General features: G+C 45.3%; 4 protein-coding genes across 5 annotated transcripts in view; 2 read left to right on the forward strand and 2 right to left on the reverse strand.

The window, feature by feature from the left end:
- IQGAP1 (IQ motif containing GTPase activating protein 1) overlaps positions 1-511 on the forward strand; it is a 49757-nt gene extending 49246 nt beyond the window's left edge. The window contains exon 38 of the mRNA XM_035131009.2: positions 175-511. Coding sequence (XP_034986900.1) covers positions 175-288 — 114 coding nt within the window. The 3' untranslated portion in view covers positions 289-511. The remainder of the gene's footprint in view (positions 1-174) is intronic.
- On the reverse strand, positions 332-6945 carry GNPTG (N-acetylglucosamine-1-phosphate transferase subunit gamma). Its single transcript, XM_035131010.2, has 11 exons — positions 6806-6945; positions 6540-6591; positions 6368-6435; positions 6161-6215; positions 5988-6071; positions 5313-5406; positions 4775-4889; positions 4226-4308; positions 3026-3157; positions 2555-2636; positions 332-1711 (listed from the first exon to the last, which is right to left on the reverse strand). Exons 1-11 carry the CDS (start codon positions 6909-6911, stop codon positions 1587-1589), a joined length of 996 nt encoding a protein of 331 aa, XP_034986901.1. The 5' UTR covers positions 6912-6945; the 3' UTR covers positions 332-1586.
- Positions 6946-7000: 55 nt separating this feature from the next.
- On the forward strand, positions 7001-14310 carry TSR3 (TSR3 ribosome maturation factor). 2 transcript variants are annotated; one of them, XM_060282661.1, is made up of 6 exons: positions 7001-7443; positions 9645-9838; positions 10631-10804; positions 12450-12513; positions 12658-12839; positions 13640-14310. In XM_060282661.1, the coding sequence occupies exons 1-5, from the start codon at positions 7013-7015 to the stop codon at positions 12821-12823; spliced, it is 1029 nt and encodes a 342-aa protein (XP_060138644.1). In that variant the 5' UTR covers positions 7001-7012; the 3' UTR covers positions 12824-12839; positions 13640-14310. The 2 variants fall into 2 exon arrangements, with proteins under 2 accessions (XP_060138644.1, XP_034987624.2); XM_035131733.2 differs by having other exon boundaries at positions 12658-14310.
- Positions 13488-20590, reverse strand: UBE2I (ubiquitin conjugating enzyme E2 I). The gene is made up of 7 exons (XM_035131011.2): positions 20424-20590; positions 19718-19796; positions 18805-18888; positions 18038-18110; positions 16694-16803; positions 15325-15404; positions 13488-14674 (listed from the first exon to the last, which is right to left on the reverse strand). Exons 2-7 carry the CDS (start codon positions 19781-19783, stop codon positions 14611-14613), a joined length of 477 nt encoding a protein of 158 aa, XP_034986902.1. The 5' UTR covers positions 19784-19796; positions 20424-20590; the 3' UTR covers positions 13488-14610.
- Between the last annotated feature and the right edge of the window lie 783 nt (positions 20591-21373).

Below are 21373 nucleotides of genomic sequence, written 5' to 3' on the forward strand. Positions count from 1 at the left end.
AGAAAAGACTGCTAGGTATGATTTTGCCCATCTCGGAGGTCCAAACTGGGCAAGATGTATGAATGCTATAGGCCAAGCCTCTGTACACTGACCAGGTGTGTCCTAGGAGCCACGACTGAGAATTTATTCTCTCTCTTTCTCTCTCCCCGCCACCCCAACCCCTGGTTCCCACAGGATCTGTTGCAGCTCCAGTATGAAGGTGTGGCTGTCATGAAGTTGTTTGATCGAGCAAAAGTGAATGTCAATCTCCTCATTTTTCTCCTAAACAAGAAGTTCTATGGGAAGTAACTCTTGTTACTTGGAAGTCTGTGGAAAAGGAGCTTTGAGTTTCTTTCTGTGAGCTGCTTCACCCATCAGTGGCTCCCAAAATGAGCAGCTCTCTTTCCACATTGTCAACCTCGGCTGGCTCCAGATCTTTGCACCCATCCTGACGTATGGCTGCACCACCTCCTCCTGCATATTGTTTCCCATATACTCAACAACACCCAGAATTAAACCATTATTAGCCTGAGTGGTTGGTTTGTTGTCTTTGGGGGTGTTTAGTCCAAGCCTTGGACTTTCCCTCCTCTTCTACCCCTCCCCCCAAATCTATTGTAGTGTACTTTGATATTCCTACAGCATTATGGTGGCTACTAAGGCAACCAAACCGCCAAGACAGCAGCTGGAGACACTTCTGCTCTGGCCGTGGGCCATCTCATGTGATCAAGTAGGCGGTTCTTAGTAGGAAGGCAAGATGGGCAATTTTGAGCCTTTTCAAGGTGGATAAACATATCTGGCCTATGGAACAGCAGTCTCCATGCCCAGTGTCGCGCTGAAATGAATGAAAGCGGTGGCAGAAATCAAGTATGTTAAGTTTCTTGCCTTGGCAGCCTAGTAGAAACAATCAGAAATATATCATAAAGCAGTGGAGGGGCCTACTGAATTATAGGAGTAAAATTAAGCATAGGGGGCTAAGTTCTGCTTGAAGTTTTCTTCATAGTGCATGCCTGCAACACTGACTGGTCATTTGGAATGTTCCTTTGGGATAAATCCCGCATTGGGTCCCTCCACCTATACCCATACTGTGGTCTCTAGCACTTTTGTTAAATAAAATTCTAAGGACTGGAATTTATTGGATGGATCCTCTTCTGGCCCAAGACACCACACAGTACATAAGACTGCTGCCCTCACTTGCAGCATTCTCTGTTACGAAGCAATAAGACACAAAGCTCAAAAAGGCTGCCACAGCTTCAATTGGTAGCCCTCACTTGCCTTCACTCCAAAAGAGAGTCCTGAGTTGGCAGCAGAGGCTCCTACTAGATACTGGCCTGCTGAAAAGACTGTCCTATATTTAACAGTTTCTGCTCTTCCCTGTGGGGTACAGAAGAGGGATAGGAAACCTGTGACTTTCCATATGCTTCTTGTTCAATCCCAGCTCCCTTCAGGTCCAGTTAGCGTGGCCTATGCTGAAAGATGGAAGCTATACTCCAGCCTCATCTGAGGGGTCACAGGTTCCATAACCCAAGTACAACCACACAATGTGGATTAAATTCTAATTGCTGTGAAAACCCCAAATGCTGAGCAAGTTGTCCAGGGGGATTTCTTCCTTAGAGGGAGTCATTCCATGTTCCTGTGTCTCCACGCAGGTGCCAATCGGCCTTTGAAACAACAGTAAGAGCTGGCTTTTCTGTCACAACCGCCTGAGTGGCACGGTTATCATCTCTGTTTCCATCTAGAATACAAGAAGATAATCTACTTTATACCAAGCTCAGACCATTGATCCCATAAGCCAGCTACAGCTTTCCCACCCAACCAAGAACTCTGGACTAATACTAGGACTGGGATGAATTCAGAAGGATGCTCTGTCATTTCCCCTACCCCAGGGGTAGGCAACCTAAGGCCTGTGAGCCAGATGCGGCCCAATTGCCTTCTCAATCCGGCCCACGGACGGTCTGGGAATCGGCGTGTTTTTACATGAGTAGAATGTGTGCTTTTATTTAAAATGCATCTCTGGGTTATTTGTGGGGCATAGGAATTTGTTCATCCCCCCCCCCCAATATAGTCCAGCCCACCATATGATCTGAGGGGCGGTGGACCGGCCCACGGCTGAAAAAGGTTGCTGACCCCTGCCCTACCCTGAACCTGGCTTTTCCCCACCTCAAGCCCTTTCAACACTTCACCCACCTTGAAGCCTAAGTTATAAACTATACAGTGGTACCTTGGTTTAAGTACACAATTGGTTCTGGAAGTCTTAACCTGAAGTGTACTTAACCTGAAGTGTACTTTCCCATTGAAAGTAATGGAAAGTGTATTAATCCGTTCCAGACGGGTCCGCAGAGTACTTAAACTGAAAGTACTCAAACCAAGGCGTACTTAAACTGAGGTATGACTGTACATGTTACGTTGCTGAAGGAGTAAAAACAAGTTAAAGTTAAAGACTGCCTCTATTTCATTCTCCCCTCCCCACTGCCAATGTTTGGGCCTGCCAAATTCAATGAGACATTCCCAAATAAGAGTTACTAAGGTTGCCAATATCAGTGCTGTGTGGAAGAGGAAATAAGTTTGCTCAACTTACTCAGGCTTGTTTCATACGAAATTCCATGTTGAGTAAGTAAATCTGTAAGCTTCTTCAGATCTTTAGAAAGTTCTTTGTACTCCTAGAAAATAAGAGGGCAATTGTTATCCACAAATACAGGTAACAATTTAACATAAAAGTTCAGAAAATACAAAATGCACAAATAGAGAAGCCATGAAAACAAAAGCAAAGCAGATGCCCTTTACGTCATCAAGATAACGATTATGTCTGCAGGCTTGAAACCCAGTCGGGCCCTTGCCACTCTTTACCCACATCCACAGCACTTTTAAGCACTGGACAATGTTCACTGATGCTATTCATTCCAGCAACTTCTATCACACCTCCCACTCAGCCTCTATGCCTATTTTTTTAATAGACCAAGTCACTGAAACAGCACAGGAAGAAGAATGCAGAATGATAAACAACGGCCACAATGCACCAGCCCAGCATCTCGGGCACCAATTTCTGTACCTTATTGCACTTTTCCAGTGAATCAAATTCCAGGTGTTGAGGCTTTGCTTTCTTTCCCTCACTCACTTTCTCTCCAGTTAATTTAAAAAAGCCTGCTTCTTCAAATATCTCTTTCAACCGTTTCTTGTATCCCTAGGAAACAAAATATCAAATAAAGCCTTATTTTTACCCTCCCAATTGCTATTTGCTTTTCACCTGTTTTCCAGGAGCCTGGCCTCAGAACTGGGAGCCAGTGTTTCAGCACTGGCCAGCTGGGTTTTAATGACTCTCGGAGAAAAATACATTTATGAAAATCAAGTATCCCATTTGAAATCCATGTATTTCCTGATCACATACACACTCAAGTAGTTAGTTACTCTAATAATGGAAACATTTGGTTTACACTTCAGTAGCAACTTTGCACAACTTGAATATAGCAAAACATCTGGACCATGCTACCCATCAGACTTTTAGGTTGCTTTTCTTTTTTGCTTTTATACTGCCTTCCAGAGGTTGAAACTATGATTTTCTTGCATCCCCCCTTTTGTAGATTTTTACTGGCATGCTAATATTTTTAAATTGTTTCTGTAGTTACTCTTCATTTCTCTTATTAAAAAGCCTTGGAATGCTATATGAAAGAGGGTTTATAAAAAAACCAAATCTGTTTCCCAAGTTAAGACAAAACGAACTACCCTGAAAAAGCATTTTCCCTCAAAAAGCTTCAATGGTTCCAGGTATATTAAATGTCTATCTGCCAGCCCAAGACTTTTTCCAGTCCATTATTAGAATCATCCTCCAGTACACTTGATAGATTGCCAATAATCAGTTTTAAGAGATTAGAAGTACAGGCTACAGGATCAGCTATATATTAAATTAAATTATTATTTAAAACCAAGTTGTTTTTAAAGAGAGAATCTATAAATCAATCTCAGTCAATTTTGAGGGGAAACAATGCCATTGCTTTATTCCACCCCACCCACTGTGCTATATACAAACTGCAAGGTTAAATACTGAAGCGGTACCTTAACAAAGCCTTTTCTCTGAGCAGCCTTCACACCCTAATTAGGGAATAGCCAGGGCAAGACTTTGGATGCAGCAGCACTGAATGAAGGCCTAAGCTGAGCTGGGCCTGGAGTGTGCCTGGAAGGGAGGCTCCCTGTGCCTCTCGGGGTTCCACAGAAGCAAGGTAGGACAGAGATGTAACAAAGAAAAGAAGCAAACCTGTTTTGTGATTAGCTCGGCATAAAGCAACCGTTCCACTTCATCCCACTTCCTCCGGAGGGTTTCCGGCAAAGCTGGATAGACTGTAAAGAGAAAAGAAAAATCAGTGCATCGCCTTTTGGAAGGTTTCAGTCCACTGTCTTGATTCAAAATTGCATCCAACAGTATCTAAACATAGACAGAAACCTCCCCATTTCTTTAAGGAATCATCATACAAAATTTCATTACAATATACTTAAGAGGTGCCCAAGTACATAATGAGCAGGCAATCAACTTCCCAAATATATAGTAGATGAAAATGAAAATGGTCACCATCATCATTGCAGCCAGCCATGCACTGCAGCAGCAATATTGAAAATCTGGCCAGAGAAGGCACATCTCAGAAATCAAAGGAGGCATCATGAGACTCCATCACTCTTTGCTTATCTCTGCATCACAAAAGTGGAACCTTGGTGATGGGAACTCTGGTGAAAGGGCCCTTTGCAGTAGAAGCTGGCATCACTGAAGTGTCTCCTGGCGCTCACCCAGAAATGGAGGTATTTAACCTACCTAAGAGAGAATGTGGGTGGCAAACTAGTGGAGTTTCAAACGTAAGAGAATAAACACAAGTGCTCGGTTCAGACACGTGAGCCAGTTTGTTGTTCTTTCCACAGACAAGAAGAACCTGAAAAGCAGAGAAGTGAGAACCAGTGAAAAAAGCCATTGCTGGCTTCAAATTAAGTCAAATCCCATTTCACCCTGGATCATTTACTGGCTTAGTCAGAGCATCAAGCACTGTCATGAGATTTAACAGCACAAAATAGTCCTGTTTCTTCCCAAACACAAGGAACATCACGTAGCTCCTCTTGCTGTAGGCACGCATACAATCAGACTGTTAGGAGAAACTTACAGTATTACCTGAGTGCTTTGTAAAGAAAAATGTCTCAGATACCATTCCTTGGCTGTGAAATAGCCCAATGAAGAACCAAATTCTCCGGTGCAAAGCCTGTCCACCCCCCTCCCCTTTAGTGATGAAAGCAAGGAACACTTTGAAAGCTTGCAGATGGCGAAAAGGTATTTTTGTTCTTTAGTACACCTTACTGCTTACCTTTGTTTGTCGGTTCCTGGTTTCACATGAATCTCCATCTCTCATCCACATACCAACAAATGTATTGTTTTCAATTTCCCATTCATGCCAGATTCTAGAAGGAAAGTAAACAGGTTTTTAAAAATCTGTTTGTTTTTTTAAAAAAAAACCTCAAAGGGAAAAGTGGAATTTGATGCCATCAATCACGGTATCAGTAGTTAATGGCCTTTTCCCCCTATAAAGTGGTGCTGACAGTCTACTCTGACATGTAGCCTGCAAGGTTCTGTTTTGTCCGTCAGGCTATGAAGCATCTGTTCCCCAGAAACAAAAGTGTCAATCTAACAGGGCAGTTAAGCAGCTGGGCGATTGCAGGATAAGTAATACCCAGTCATTTAATTTATTTCATGAAAGCACCAGCTTAAGACTAATACAGGCACAGTAAGGGCACTGTGTGCTAGGACTTAAGTCCTATAATAACTTATATTGCAGTTCTGAAGGTTTGAATCCTTGGGGTGGCAAAACTGTAGAAATCTAGTTTTCAACTCTATATTAGCACGGGCCACAAATGTGAGTGAATTTGAAGGTGCTGCTTTTAACTCTCCTGTTAAACCAGACAGTTTTTTTGATCCTAGAATACTAGCTTTAAAATAGTCAATAAAAAAACAAATATTGGAAAAAATGTCAGAAACCGCTTACCCGAGAATTCCACTGTAGGCATTCCACCGGAATGTCTGCTCATGCTGGGTGACATTATGGAAGGGGCAGAACTCATACTTGTACCTAAATATTGAAAGCATTTTGAATGTTTGTCTTTTCTTATTACTGAGTGTACAGTGTTTCACTATTTGACACCCCAACGAGATACTCACATGGATTCGACATAACTGAAGCACTTGCCTGCAAGCCTAAAAAGATGTGCCGGCCCTAGGAAAGAAACAAAGAGGCTCGCTCATAAAGGCAGCTCATGGGCAACAGGGAGAGGAAGGCGGAGGATCCTCTTCAAAGGGTTCGCCTGTCTCCCTCTGGAGCTCTCTTGCCTGCCTCGGCACCTGCCTTGCCCCAGCCCAGCCACTCACCTGCCACAGGCGAAGGGGACGCTTTGGGCTGGAGGCGGTTTGACGGAGGCAGGAAGGGGTTGTTGAGCCTGGTGGGGAAGGAAGCAAGGAGAGGAAGAGAAGTCCTGAGGGGCTCTCATGGTGGGGGGCGCCCACTTGGGGGACAGGGCGGGGAAGGGTCTCAAGCGCTCACCCGAAGCTGTTGGGCTCCTCCACGACTTTCATCTTCCCGCCAGCGGCCAGTTCTGGAAGAGAGAGGGGAGCCTAAGCAGGGGCGATGAGAGGGGTTGGGGGCATAGCTGTCAACCTCTGGATTTGAAGATAAGGAAATCCTATTGTGCTGTCAAGTTGTCAACTCCCAGATATGAAAGTAAGGGCGCTGAATAAGGGAATTTCCCGCAAAAAAGGGAAAGTTCACAGCATTGGTTGGGGGGGGGCTGGGGGGGTGCGCCTCCCTACCTCCCATCAGAGGGAGCAGCAGCAGCAGAAACGCCGTCGCGCGCATCACGACCCTCGTCCCTTCCTCCTCCAGCTTCCTCCTTCCACTGCCAGCAGAGGCCGCCATCTTCGGTCTCCGGCGAGACCCGGAAGCGCCTGCAGGGGTTGCTGTTCCGGGACGCCAAGGAGCCGCTCTATCCGCCTCTTCTCCCCTTGGTGCACGAGGGGATGGGGCGGAAGCGGCAGCAGCAGCAGCAACGGCGGCAGCGGCAGCCCCGGCCGGGACCCCCCCTCGAGGCCTTCGCGGAGGCGGAGGATGAGGAAGGCCCCGGCGGCGACTCCAGCCCCATCTCGGGCGGGGACTCGCTCCGCGGCCACTCTTCCTCCTCCCCCGTGAAGGGCGCGGCGGCGGGGTCGTCCTCGCCGTCGCCGTCCTCGCCGTCGCCAGCTAGCGGCAGCAGCGGCCGGGGATGCGGCGAGGTCCAGGACTCGCCTTCTCCCCCGCTGGCCATGTGGGACTTGGGCCACTGCGACCCGCGGCGCTGCACGGGGCGGCGGCTGGCGAGGAAGGGGCTGGTGCGGACGCTGCGCCTCGGGCAGCGCTTCGGAGGCGTCATCCTCAGCCCCGCCGCCACCCGCTTCGTCTCCCCCGCGGACAGGTGAGCGGGGCCGGCGGAGCTAGGAAGGTGTTATAAGAAAAAAAACCTGCTCCCTTTCCCCTTATGGAGTATCCAAGAGACCCCTATAGAGTCCTTATGTCGGTTCTCCATCGGTAGGAGAAAATAACATGGGTCAACCAGAGAATATTGAGAAGCAAAGCAGCTAGTAAGCCTGAACTTTATTAAACTGTTGCAACAGGGTGCTCACTCACCACATACAGAAGGGAGAAGCAACCCAGAACATTGGTGTGCAAGCCCCTATACTGTATAAACTTTTGAAATTGCCTACCCTGTAGCTCAAGACCACCCCCCCCCCAAAACATCATACATACATCACAGAAAGAGGTGGTCCCCAGCAGAAATTTGAGTGTGTTGCTTCTCACCTGTCTGCCAGGATACCTGAAAATGCTTTTATCTGATTGCCTTTTCTGGGTAGCCTGGCCATTTCTTTGAGATGGTAAATACTTAGTTCCTGGATCTCTTACGCATATTGATAGTGTTAAAAGAAAATATGGGCCATGTATTAATATAAATAAAGGTCAAGTCCTTGCAGTCATACCTCTGGTTGCATCCGCTTCAGGTTGCGTATTTTCAGCTTAAGTACGCGGTGGACCTGGAAGTGGTTACTTCCGGGTTCTGCTGCACGCACATGCGCAGAAACGCTCTATCGGTGCTTTGCGCATGTGCAGAAGTGCCGCTCCAGATACGTACTTTTTGGGGTGAGGGCGGCATCCCAGAACGGATCAGGTACGTATCCAAAGGTACCACTGTACTTCCTTTTTAGAGACTTGCTAGATTGTATTTACAGGGAGGTGTAAGCCCCTACAGTCCAAAGACAATTGGAAAGCTTTTCCCATTTCCTTCCTCTTTGCAGAGAAATTTGGGGGAGTCAAAATTGCTTCAGGATTGTTCTGTACTATTTCAGACATGTGGTTTAAATACTTATGTACAGTATGTGTTTGCCTTATACATTTATGAACATTGATTTTATGTATATAAGACCTTAGAATTCCTATAACAAAGGCAAGCAGGCAGGAAGGCTGCCATCAAGCGGGGAGGCCCCACGGGGGGTGAGCGTTCTTTCCTGGTCTGGGAAGGGTCCCAAAAGGTCACTGCAGCTTGGCAAAGAAGCTCTGCTGGTTCGCTTTCAAGGCCCTTCACGGCTGGGGAGTTTGAGGGTTGGGGGCTCAGGGTAGGGGGCTCTCCAGGGCCCCAGTCAGCCCAGGACCTGCTCACTGCCTGGAGCAGTGCCTGCAATCCTGCCAACTCCTTTCCCTTCCCACAGCCTCCTCCCCTGTTTGGGTCCCTGTTAAAGTCATAGAATAGTAGAGTTGGAAGGAACCACAAGGGGCATCTGGTCCAACTCCCTCCAATGCAGGAATATGCAGCTGTATCTTACTGGGATCGAACCTACAACCTTGCCGTTATGAGCACTATGCTGTAACCAGCTGAGAGTCTCATGCTCTACTGACAGGGAGATGTCCAAGGGCTCTCTCTTCCAGCGGGGGAAGTTAAGGCATTTAGAGGAAAGGGGCAGCCAGCAAAGACAGGAGGAGGGTTTCTGCCCGGTGGAGGGGAAAAGGCAGGACCTTTAATCATGCCACTCAATAGTAATGTTGGGCAGACAAAAGAAAGCAGCTCTTCACACAGCTGGTAATAAACTCTGGAATTTGCTCACTGAGAGGCAGTGATAGCCATCAACTTGGATTAGACAGATTCATGGCACGCCTATCAGTGGCTTCTAGCCATAATTTTGTTCTGTCTCCATTGTTGCTTCTGGATGAGTGCAGTTGTGTTCATGCCCTGCTTGCAGGCTTCCCTCAAGGTGGTCCAGCTACAGGGCTGCTTTCTTTTTAGTGCTCATGTGTAAGGCTGGTATGTGGAGCCTGTAAGACTGATACTTCAGGGTTGAGCTGTGTTCCCAGGCAGTGTTCTTTTTGGGCTTTGTTCAAGTGGATGCTTCCACTAGCTAGTGAGCGGATGAAACTTCATACCTTAGGATCGATGTAATGTTGCTGAGTCCTTGGTTATTCATATTTGTTCTGTTCAGCTTGGCCACATCCAGTGTCTTCACATGAGAAGTCTGGCTTGGCAGTCTTGAGCAACTCACATCTGCTATCCTAACTGGGTCCCAAAGCAGCTCCAGTGGGGTGAGAAACCAGCAATATCCTGGTTTGAAATTGCTGTTGCTGTGTTTTTAGACAAGTTGTGGCTCAGAATGGAATTGCGGTGATTGACTGCTCTTGGGCGAAGCTGGATGAGACGCCGTTTGCCAAGATGAAGGGAAGCCATCTCCGTCTGCTGCCCTTCCTGGTGGCTGCAAATCCAGTGAACTATGGCCGGCCATGCAAACTCTCCTGTGTGGAAGCATTTGCAGCTACTTTCTACATTGTGGGTGAGGCTGGAAGAAAAGCTTGTAGGTCTAATTCTTTGCTGTAAAGTGGACTGTATGAATACATGCCTGTCTGTGTGCAGCCACACCTTAGTGTCAAACATATTTCCTTGGTGACGGGCAAGTTTGAAAATGTTCTGGGGGTCTGTGGCATCTGCTGAGGAATCTGGGGTCTGTTCTCTCCACATTCCCTCCCTTCTTTTGAGCACTGCTATAGGCTTACACATTGCTCAGTGACTTACATTAACTTTTTAAGAGGGACGTCTGTCTTTATTTTGAGCTACCTGCCTCTGTCCCAACTAACTGATTAGTTGGAGAATGTGGCAAGATTTCTGAGTGATGCTATAAAATTAAGTCACCATAGGTCTTAAGAGCCATTTTTGTACCTCACAATGTCTGGACAGTTTTATCCTAAAGTACCTCTTAATATGTTTCATTAACTGTGTTGTGTGTGTTTTGATCCATGTATATGATGTACTTTTTATGCCAATGAAATAGATAGATAGATAGATAGATGATAGATAGATGATAGTTATAGATAGACCTGCCAACCTAGCTTTTGCCTACCTGCTTCCATATATTACACCTCCAGCTCCCTGATATTTGCCTCAGCATTGCTTGTTTTCTTTTTTGAATAGATAGATGGTTGATTGATTGATTGATAGATGTTAAAAACTTATCTATCTATTTCAGAATGTCAGCAGCAGCTAGGAGGTATGGGGCTGGACAGCTTCTTCACCTGCAAGGTTCCTTGTAAAAAATTTAAAACTGCAGACTTTCTTGTCTATATTTTAGGATTTTCTGATCTTGCAATAATCCTCTTACAAAAATTTAAATGGGGAAAAGTGTTCCTTGATCTGAATAAAGACCTTCTGGAGAAATATGCAGCCTGTAATTGTGAAGAGGAAGTACTGAAAGTTGAACAAGAGTTTCTGGCTCATGCCCAAGAAAAAGAAAAAGAAGAAATAGGTAAGAACCTACTGATTGTTGCTTCTGAAGACATTTGAGTCGTCTTAAACAATGCCTTGACATTGTCCTTGTCTCCCCCACACCTCCATGGTCAGGAAATCAAATAGTGCTCAGTCAGAAAGCTGCTCCATTCTTCTGGGATGAACATATGGGATCAGTCTGCCATATAACTTGGGTGCCCCCTAGGAGCGTGGGGAATCCCCAGCATATAACTATACTTCATCACCAACCAAGTGTCCCACATAATCCCATACATTCTAGAAAACAAGACAAAACAATGAGTACACCTGGAGAGAGACATAATTGAAAATACCTCCGCCACAGCATACCCATTCCTCCCCACAAAAGCTAAGGAAAATCCCCACAACACTAAACAGGTTCACACAGACCATGCTTAAAGCATGGAAGGAAGAAGCAGGTAAACTGTCCGCAACCCCATCCCCACTAATCCCCCTGGCACACCACCCACTATTCCAGCGTTTCTCAACCGCTGTTCCGCGGCACACTAGTGTGCTGCGAGACACTGGCTGGTGTGCCGCGACGTGTGGCGACGAGAAGGGCGATTTGCATTGTCACGTGCCTGGCGGCCGCCAATACCCAGCGCTAACCCGCCGGAAAGCAATATTTCTCCTCCTCTTTCCCAAGGCTCAGTGCAAACGAGCCTGGCGGCCGCCAATACACAACACTGACCCACCGGACGGCTTGTGAAGCCTTATTACAGGAGATTGCAACCAACACAGCAATTGGCAAGTGTTTCTTACAGTCATAATTATAGTCAATATAGGGCGGCACAGAGTTAAATTTTTTAACTTTTTTAATGGTGGTGTGCCTCGTGATTTTTTTCACGGAACAAGTGTGCCGTGGCCCAAAAAAGGTTGAGAAACACTGCACTATTCCACCACGCAGCACAAAACCTCCAGATAAAAACCTGGCAAGCCAAAGGCTTATACGCCTAGCAGACCTCTACAAAAATAACAAACCCATATCAACACAAGAAATACAAGACAGACTAGGGGACACCGAAAATGCCCTTTTAAACAATCCAGTAGTAAAATGAGCAGCAACCAGGCCCTTGACAACCTTAAAAAACCTCCTAACAACAAAGGGACACGGCAAAGGGATGGTATCTACAATATACCAAATTATGCTCCAAAATCCCGCAAAGCCCCTCAATGTAATCAAAAAACAATGGTTCAACATTTGTTGTTAGAAAAGTGAAATGCAAGTATTAAATCACCTCAACTCAACATTTAGAGCTTTGTTACGGTAACACTAACACCTAGAGTTAGGCCCTGGTAGCTCACTGTCAGCCAGTGATACTGGTCTTCTCCACTGGTCTTCCTTGATGCAGTAATTATTGTCAATATAGACTAAAGTCTCTGCCCATCTCCCCTGCCCTCAGAGACTATGCCAGCTGGACAAACAAACCAACCCCACACTCCCAAGTTATCTACCATCAACTTCCTGTGGCAATTATTATTGGCATTGTACTGGTAAATTATTGTACAGTATACAGTATATTGATTTTACTTTTAAAGTCACCTTGGAATGATTTGCATTCTGAAAGATGGGATTTAACTGCATACATATGGTTCTAAAGAATACTTGGAACAATAGCTTGCCATCCTGTTTTTTCTCTCTACAGACCCCTTCGATATTGACTCTGGAAGAGAGTTTTTTAATCCCAACAGGCCTGCCAGAGCTTCAGGGTAAGATCTTCAGGTTTGCAATCCTAAACCCACCAGGGAACAAGCCCATTTAATTTAGTGGGGCTTACTTCTGAGTTGACACAACAGTAGTGTCTCATTTTCCTTTTCCTTCTTTGTTTGTTTTACACTGATCTCCATTCATAGAGTAACTGCTGGTGATGAAAGTTCAGATGAACAAACATCTGATGATGATGATGATGAAGATGTGGGAAAGAGTAGCAGCTCAGAGGACCTGAATGCAACATGTGCTGCACACAGCAAGCCACCTTTGTGGGAGAAAACTAAAAACAAACCAAGGTTCCAATCCTGAGCATTCTTACAAGGAAGTAAGTCCCATTGAACTCAGCGATGGGGTTTGCTTTTAAATAAAGCCCGCCTAGGATTGGGCTTGACTGCACTCTGCTCTGGTGAGCCCAGTGGGTTAAGAGTATAGAGAGTTGGTTGAGAACCTTCTGTCGATAGCTGTCCCCACTTACTGCTAGCAAATGGGACTTCACAGTCTCTCTTCTGCTGTAGTGGCCATATGCTGCAACTGTGGCACGCTTTTAAGTCACCATTTCAGCTAGTTTCTACTAGAATATGTTGTGATGTTGGAAGGAAATAAACTGGGAGAGGTTCCCTGAAAGTAATGCCTCCACCTCTCAATTCAGTACCTCTCTTGATACCCAAGAGAGGCTGTGGCCTGGTGGCTGGGAATGCAGATGCTGAATGAGAGAAGCTCCAGCTGAGATGGGCAAGCATCCTGACCCTTCTTATACTGCTGAGGGTGAAGAACACAAGGGCCCAGCTTGCTGGAGCAAGGCCAGACTCCACCCACCCACCCCTCCAGTGTAGTTTTCAACGATGGCTCATGAGCTGCCTCTGGGGGATCAATGCTGGCAAAACAAAGGTGGCTGAAATTTGTAGTGTTACAAAAGCACCCCAAGCCCATTGCAGCATTTAACCTGCGTCACTTGTGCCTTGATTTAAAAAAAAACAAACCTCACTTTTCAGGCAAGAGGAACGATAAGGAAGCTGCACTCTAAGCTTCCTTAGGTCACCAGTGGGGGGTGGGACAGTAGCCAATGAGAATATCACCAGGATAATGAAGCTACTGGGTCTGACACATGCATTTTCAACCCTTCAGTCTCAATTGTCCAGCTAAACGGATGCTTTGATGTGAAGGAAGGAAATCCTTATATGGCAGTGTTGAAAAGCAAACCCCTGCCCCCAAAATGTTTATTCAAGGGAGTGGAATAAACACTAATGTACCAAACTTTGGTTAGCTTGTCCTTTCATCCCATTAAGCCAAGCAGCCAAATGATGTGCTATTGTATGCTGGATGCTTGAATACAGCAGTATGGTCACATGGAACTAACTACCGGTGGTTTTTCAAGATCTCACACAGATCTTTTTTGACGCCCGCTGCCTGGAATGACCATGGCATGATATCTCTCCCAAAGCTATTGAATGCCTGCAAGAAAGGTCACTCCAAAAGTGACTGGTATATTAAAGGAAGAAAATGAGACAAAAAAGCTTTATAGAAACAAGTTTTATTTACTCTAAACAGCAACACAGACAAAACGCCATAAACACAAAGGAAGTGATGCAGAATCAAGATGCTGGCTGACTTTGGATCTGGAGGCTTTTAAGCAACAACAACCTAATTTTTATTGGATTGGTAGAAATCAAAAAGGGGGGTGGAGGGCATGTTTTCTTTTCTTACAGCCAAGTAGAGGCAAAATATACTTCTAAACAGTTTAAAGCATGCCTGCATCAGAAAGCAAAGAAACTAGAGATACTAGTGAATTTATAGAAGTATAAAAGTTTATAGTTTTACAGCAGTTGAAATACTGACATCAATATTAAAATAAAAGCAAGTTTTACATAACAATCAAAAATACAAAAGACTGAAGGAAGAGACCCTGTATGAAAAAACGGGGGGCAATTCAGCAAATTTAGAACTGTATACAAGTGGCGAATATGGAAAATGGCACACATACAATCCCCTCCCCTAAGTGACTATTAATTGTACATAGTGACAATAGATTTGCAAAAGTTTTGTAAACAAGTTCTTGCCAATTAATCCCTTCCTTTAAGATGCTGGATGACAGGAGCTTATGATGGTGCAAACTTCTTGGCTTGTGCTCGAACCCTCTTTTCATATTCCACTCTGTTTTGGCTAAAAAGAGAAAGGTGACTTGACTTTTAAAGATCTCTCTGTATGAGGCATTCTGTATCAAGCCTGTAGCTTGAGATAATCAAACACTGAAGACCCCACATGCAGAATACTCAGAACACTGGGATCTAAAAGATCTCCCAGGAGTTGCTGACTGGAGATGGAAAGGGGTATGGATATGAATTAGGAAGGTGTCATTCTTACAAGCAACATGGTTAGCATAGGTGAGGCACTTCACAGAATCAAAGAATTGTAAGGTAGGAAGTGGCCATGAGGGTCAGCTAATCCAATCCCCTACAATGCAGAAATATTTTGCCCAACATCGGGCTCAAACCCACAACCCTGCGATTGAGTGTCTCATACTCTACCAACTGAACCATTTCAGCACCTGCTACTTGCACAGAAGCCTCACTGGTGCCAACAGCTTCCCAACACAATCAATTTGGGAAAAAGGGCAGCATTTCACTCCAACTTCTGAAGCAGCTGCCTCCTGCATTTTTAAAACCCTGCATTTTTGTCTAGTTTAGCGCCAAAGTATTACACAAATGCTTACCTACTATGATTGGCAGGGAAAGACATGGTGGATATTTGGTTCTGTCTTTTGATTGCAATTGTCAAGGGGTATCACATCAGAGCAGGTGAAGTCTACTCACCAGTAAATTGTGTAAGCCTCTGCTTGAGCTGGGTCCTGAATATTTGGTTCATTTAGGAGTTCTTGGATTCCTAACAAGATCTATGAGCACAGAAGAAAAGAAACACCCTTCACGCAAGTATTGATATAAAACAGATTTTAGTCTGCATGAGAAAATGAAACATGAGAAGCTCCCTGTGTGGCCACAATGAATTTGAATCAAATACAGGTGAAACTCAGAAAATTAGAATATTGTTGAAAAGTGCATTTATTTCAGTATTGCAACTTATTATTGTTTATTTTTCTTTTAATTTTTACAAATGCTTTCTTTTGGAAATTCCACAGTAATAAAACTAATAAGTTACAATAACACAAAAATAAACATCGCTATTACATTTTATTACATTCCATTTATAATTGACCCGCCTTATGACAAATAATTACAATTACAACAAATAAAGGCTTGATATATCTTGCTTTGCATGTCATGCATCTATCTCATAAATGCACTTTTCAACGATACTGTAATTTTCCGAGTTTCACCTGTATATACTAAACCGTTTTTATTTTAAATCAGATTCTTTATTTAGCTTAGTTATTCAGTGCTCTCTAAAAATAAAGAGACAGAAATTCCACTCAAAACAGTCTCTTAAACATGAACCCAGGGCCTTTCCAAGTACACTGAATTATATCCTGCTGTTCCAATGATGATTTGGTGTATACACATTGGCTTCCCATGTCATGGAGAAACATGGACTGTAGCCAACTGAAGTCCACCCTGAGTGTGACTAACATTGCATGCAACTCATTGTCCTGCCAGAGAGCACTCTTGCTTTCTGGAAAGCTCCAGGCAGGTAAAGTCCAACCCTAAGTATGTTTATGAAAGGGTGCAAAGCGACAGCAGCCTCTCTCTTTGCTAGTGTTCTTATGGCAACTCTTGATTTCACAATTGTTTTGCTTCCCACAGCAGTTGTATGTTCTCTAGAGCAAAAATTATGATGGCCACATAACCAAAGGTTTTGGGCTATGTTTCAAGGCAGCAAGACTCCCAGGTTAACTGCAACCAGATGAGTTAACTAATTCCGCCACTCAGTCTGCATGTTTGCTCAGGAACTATGTGAATCAACTGCTGCCAGGGAGCACTGTTCCCTGGTAAGATACATGCTTTAGGTGCAGAAGGCTTAATCTCCAGGTACAATAAATGTGCAGTAAGTGAGAGGGAAGAATTATCTGCCTGGAGAGACACTGCCATTCAGAGCAGGCAATACTAGCTTCCTGCATTTCTCTGATTTTTGCCAAGAAAAGAGGCACTTGGCTCAATTTAAACCCACCTAGGGAAGTGTCTGTCCTAGCCTCCTGTAGCCTTTTTTTGTGTAGAGAAAAATGCATACCTGTTTAATTGTGATTGCAGGCCTCCAATCCTTATCCTCTTCTAGGATTGACAGACACACAGTGCCTGAAGGGTACACATTTGGATGAAATAAGGGTGGCTCAAATTTGCCTGCACAAGAGAAGACCTAGTTCAGACATAAAGCCAAGCAATTATGTGGAAAGGCTTCATCTGCCATCATGTGACTACTCCACTGTAGGAGAAAAAAAACTTTTTGCCATCACACAACTTTCCCAGATTGCAAGGGAAGAGGGTGATTTGTGCTTAAAAACCTGGGTGAGAAAATCCTACTGTGATACATCAGCTGGGCTTCTGCTGCTCTTAGGTAGAAATCTGAATCAATCCCTTGCTGAATCAAAGTAGCCTCAAGTAAATTTATTTGCAACAATCACACTTGGATCCACCGGTCAACACACTGCTCATCACTCTCATTCAGGGGATGCTGCTTGAGAGCAGCTGTTACCACCACCTACAATTTGAAGAACTGCAGCTTGGGAGAAAGGCACACACACACGTGCACACACACCTGCTTTAAGTGGAGAGCAAGTGGGGAAAATATTTCCTCTGGATGCATTCATAACAAGACTAAGTGAAACATTCAAGGAAAAAAAGAAATAACAGTGAATTCAAATAAGGGCAACAGGCAATGAAGCCTAGAAAGTAATATACCACTTCTATTATGTTTATTTATATCCCGCCTTTTTTCCATCACAGGGATTCAACTAAAATAGAAACAGCGAAAAACATTGGGGGGGGGAGCAAATACTAAAAAAACAATTAAACATCAGTAGAATTATTAAAACAATTATTAAAATATTTTTCTGCCTGTTGCAAAAAGGCAGTTAAAAAGAAAAAAACCTATTAAGAGCAGCAAACTTGGAGCAGCCCAACATTTAAGGATCCCTGGGGACTCCAGAAGCTGCGAAACAACAACACAGCTTTTGTTTGTCATTTGAGGGCCACTTTCCAGAGCTTCTATCCATAAGAAATCAAACAATTTCAGGACAAAACGGGGCAAGGAAATAATGAAGACAGAGCTCCGGTGGTTCAGGACAATTTGTTCTCCTATTCCCGGGACTCCTAATATTTGTACAGTATAGGCAAAAACGAGGGAGAAATCTGATAGAGAAATAATACATTTCTTCAAGTACTTTTAGATCTGGCCACTGTTGAAAGCATCCTGTGAAAGGAATGGATTTCACAGCACAGGTGGCAAACTATTGTATTGCTAGGGTCACTACATCATTTAACAACCTTAATCATTATTTTGTTTACAAGATTTAAATACTGTTTAATCAAAAAATATTTCTAGGCAGTTTATATGAGTTAATATCACTTGACTTACATTTTGGGGGTGAGGAGGGATAATCATCCTTGAAAAGCATCCGTAATTTAAATAAACCTCCTTCCCATGGTGTCTGTCAGGAGAGCATAGCATAGGTTAGAAATTGTGAGGGATCTAGGACCAAGCTGCCTAGGCCAGCATACTCTCCAGGGGTGTATAATGAGAATATCAGGCAGCTACAAACACACACATATACTTCAAGAAAGACAACTAATGCAGCAAAGTATTGCAAATTCACTGTGAAAGATTTACTCCAGGTTAAAATACTGCTTCTCTTACAGCCGCTTTAAATCTCCCCCATTTTAAGAACATGCTAACCTTTCTTTCCATACAAGCCCTTTTAGCCTATTCTACCATTACTGAGTAGACACAACTCCAGTCTTGCCAATACAAACTTTCCCGTTAAGAGCAGAATGACAAGAATCCTGAAAAGCATCTTCATGCTCTCCAATGGAGACACCCGGGCCACTCAATTCCATTGCTTTGAGGGTTTATTAGGAGACAAGCAGCAAACTTTTTCAGAACGACCAATCAAACATTCAGCTGAGAAGTAACTAGGACACAGATTGAGGATTCCTTTTTGCAGTTAACAGTAATTTTGGGGTGAATAGAAATTTAGTCATTTAACTCTTAAATTTTTTCACGGATGGGTGAAATCATTTTGTTATAGCAGTACCCTTAAACAAGCATAGACCAAACATAAAAGTAAAACATAAAATAATATCTTCCAAGAACAGAACAGTAATTTTAGGCATCCAAAACCTTACCCCTTTCTTTCCTGGAATAGCACATTCCCAATTCATAAGATTCATTGTACCATCTGGATTTTTTGTTGGTACTGCTACAAAACCCTAAAACAATTAAAAGGTTAGCTGAAGATGAGGTGAGATATCACAGCAACATAGTGTATGCTAGTGAAAGGGACAGTCACAGAACCTTGTGCTCCTCCAATGTCAGTCCTACTCACAATAGGCCTATTTAAATTAATGGGCATGGCTACCTTAGGCCCAGTACTCTTAGCAGGTCAACTTTGAGTATGGCCAACAATGGATATTACACTGTTTAGGACTTCAGACACATTGTGGCCATGTACATACTTTATCAGCATGTTGAAGACATTCAGAAACTAGAATTTCAGAGAGAAATCAAGTGCATTTTTATGAAATAGCTAAGTGATCATCTTTGTTTATTATTTGTTGTAGAACAGAAATGCATAAAATATTGGTTGTGGCTCACCACTACCAGTTTCTAGTGAGTCACTGATAGTGTCCAATAGCTGCTTAGAATAGCTGCTTAGAATACAGGCACTTGCCCTGATTAAAGCCACTCAGGGTGCCTTTGAAAATCATTTGTTTACAATGTGCAGCTTTGTTTTTTTAACAAAATTATTTAAAATGTGTCTCTTCAAAAAATGTATATATTATTCCTTGGTGGCTATTTCTATTTAGCATTTAAATAGAGTGCTGCCTACAGATTCTACATACTTTTTACTAATGCAAGATTAAGTACTGTGCTTCTTCACTTATTTATCAACTATTTCATTTTTTTAAAAAAGTCTCTCTGCTGAGCTAATACTTCTTTCGGAATGTTGGAACACCTAAAAGGAGCTAGGGCTGGAGTTATGCCAGAAACAAAACCCTCCTCCTCTTCATCTTCAGAGTGAGAGATGCTGCCACTTACAAACGGGTGGTCCTTCCTCCAGGCTTTCCTCTCCTGCGCAAGTCGGCTGAGCGCAATCCCCGACATATTCAAGGTCCTTCTGCAAGACAAAACAGATGCCAGTCAGGGCACCTGAAGTTTTCCGCATCGGCGCCAGCGAATGCGCCGCAAAGACCCGTCTTGGGGCAACCCTGCCACCGCAGCCCCGGAAACTGTCAGCTTTCCCGACGAGCCGGGGGAAGGGAGGGGGAAGAGAAAGAAGGATCCTAGGACCCTGAGCCTCTACCCCCTCCCCTGGCACTGCTGCTTCCCGGAGGCCGCCGCCTCCTTCCTCCCCAAGTCCAACAACTGGGCGGGCGGGAAGGAGGGAGGAGGAGTGCCGCGGCCTAGGAGTACCGTGGGAGCCCTAGGAGCATCGCCGCCGCAGGAAGGCCCGACCCGGCCACGGAGCAACCAGCCCCGCCTCGGCGGAACACGGTTATGGGCCCGACCCGGCCTTCTCCTCGCCCCGGAGGCGGAGCGCGAGCAGCCAGGCCTGACCTTGAGGGACCAGCGGGAGCCCCGGGAGGAGGCCGAGGAAGCGGCCGCTCCGCGGGCGGAGAGGCCTCCCCCGCGCGTTTAACTCTCCGTCTCCGGGCTGCCTCTAGGCCCAGTCCGCCGCCGCTTCCTCCGCCTCCCGCTCCCGCCCGCGGCCTCTTCCTAGGCGTCCTCCCGCCAAAGGCCTCACCGTGTAGCGGCCGCAGCAGCAGCTCCCGCGCGTGTCCCGGATTCAGGCGACGGCGGCGGCGGCGAATGACCCGGATGTTCCCCACTCGCCTCCCCCCCTTTTGTCTCAAGCCTGGACTTTCCCTCGCAGGAAGCGGAGCGCGTCGGCGCAGCCTGTCCCTCGGCGCGACCCGTCCGCCAAACGGCGCCTGCGCCGTGCGCGCACACTTCAGCGCCACAGCTAGGCTGGGAAGCTCAGAGCGGGCCGACTCTGCGCGGGTAGAGTAGGTTCTGCCCAGGGGCGGAGCGAATTCACCGCCAATCAACGGAGCTGGGCAACCGGTGATCCCACCTCTGGGGGCGGGGCTGGTTGCCATGATGACGGGAGTCGCTCTGAGAACCCGGATGGGGCTCGACTGCCCCTTCCCTTGCTCCCCATTGGAACTCGGCTGGGAAGCTCCGCCCCCACAGCGGGCCACACGTGGAGAACACGGGCAATCCTGCCAGATGGGGAATAATAATAAAATACATAATAAATGTAGTAGTAGTAATGCTGCGAGGCCAAGATGCGACCCTCCCTGCGCGACCAGAGCCGAAGAAGGGCGGGTGGGTTGGCTGGAGCAGCGAGGTTGGAAGCCGAACTCCAGCTGCGCCCTGAAGAGGCTTGGACACCGCTCCGACACTGCCCTGCAAGCGCAGCACAGGCCGGCCCGAGAAACCAAGACCCACAACGGCAGCTTTGTTAGAAAGGAGACGTTTATTTCATGCACTTTACAAGGAGCGAGTGTAACGAAACTTTTCTTTAAAACATCCACACATATCAGTAATATATTTGTTCCAGAAGTGACACATCCACCTGAAAACGAACTAGAGATACCTCGAAAGGGATTCCTCTAAGAAATCTTTCATTTTGTTCTGCTCACAGCCAGGCCAAAAGTACAGAGGTGGGGAAGGGTGCAATGCCAGGTGTCA

The sequence above is a fragment of the Zootoca vivipara genome, chromosome 14 (assembly GCF_963506605.1).
Source record: "Zootoca vivipara chromosome 14, rZooViv1.1, whole genome shotgun sequence".
NCBI classification, from domain to species: Eukaryota; Metazoa; Chordata; class Lepidosauria; order Squamata; family Lacertidae; genus Zootoca; species Zootoca vivipara.

What these genes read in the sequence shown, in the direction of transcription:
- GNPTG (XM_035131010.2), bottom strand. Translation starts at nt 6,911, where the DNA reads ATGGCGGCCTCTGCTGGCAGTGGAAGGAGGAAGCTGGAGGAGGAAGGG. An exon ending in GCCTACAGTGGAATTCTCGG is followed by an intron (nt 5,407 to 5,987) that starts GTAAGCGGTTTC and finishes CTTTCCTTCTAG; the next exon opens with AATCTGGCATGAATGGGAAA. An exon ending in CCAGGAACCGACAAACAAAG is followed by an intron (nt 4,890 to 5,312) that starts GTAAGCAGTAAG and finishes TCTGCTTTTCAG; the next exon opens with GTTCTTCTTGTCTGTGGAAA.
- TSR3 (XM_035131733.2), top strand. Translation starts at nt 7,013, where the DNA reads ATGGGGCGGAAGCGGCAGCAGCAGCAGCAACGGCGGCAGCGGCAGCCC. An exon ending in AGCTACTTTCTACATTGTGG is followed by an intron (nt 9,839 to 10,630) that starts GTGAGGCTGGAA and finishes TCTATATTTTAG; the next exon opens with GATTTTCTGATCTTGCAATA. An exon ending in AAAAGAAAAAGAAGAAATAG is followed by an intron (nt 10,805 to 12,449) that starts GTAAGAACCTAC and finishes TTCTCTCTACAG; the next exon opens with ACCCCTTCGATATTGACTCT.
- UBE2I (XM_035131011.2), bottom strand. Translation starts at nt 19,783, where the DNA reads ATGTCGGGGATTGCGCTCAGCCGACTTGCGCAGGAGAGGAAAGCCTGG. An exon ending in CTGCAATCACAATTAAACAG is followed by an intron (nt 15,405 to 16,693) that starts GTATGCATTTTT and finishes CTGTGCTCATAG; the next exon opens with ATCTTGTTAGGAATCCAAGA. An exon ending in GAGGCTTACACAATTTACTG is followed by an intron (nt 14,675 to 15,324) that starts GTGAGTAGACTT and finishes TTCTCTTTTTAG; the next exon opens with CCAAAACAGAGTGGAATATG.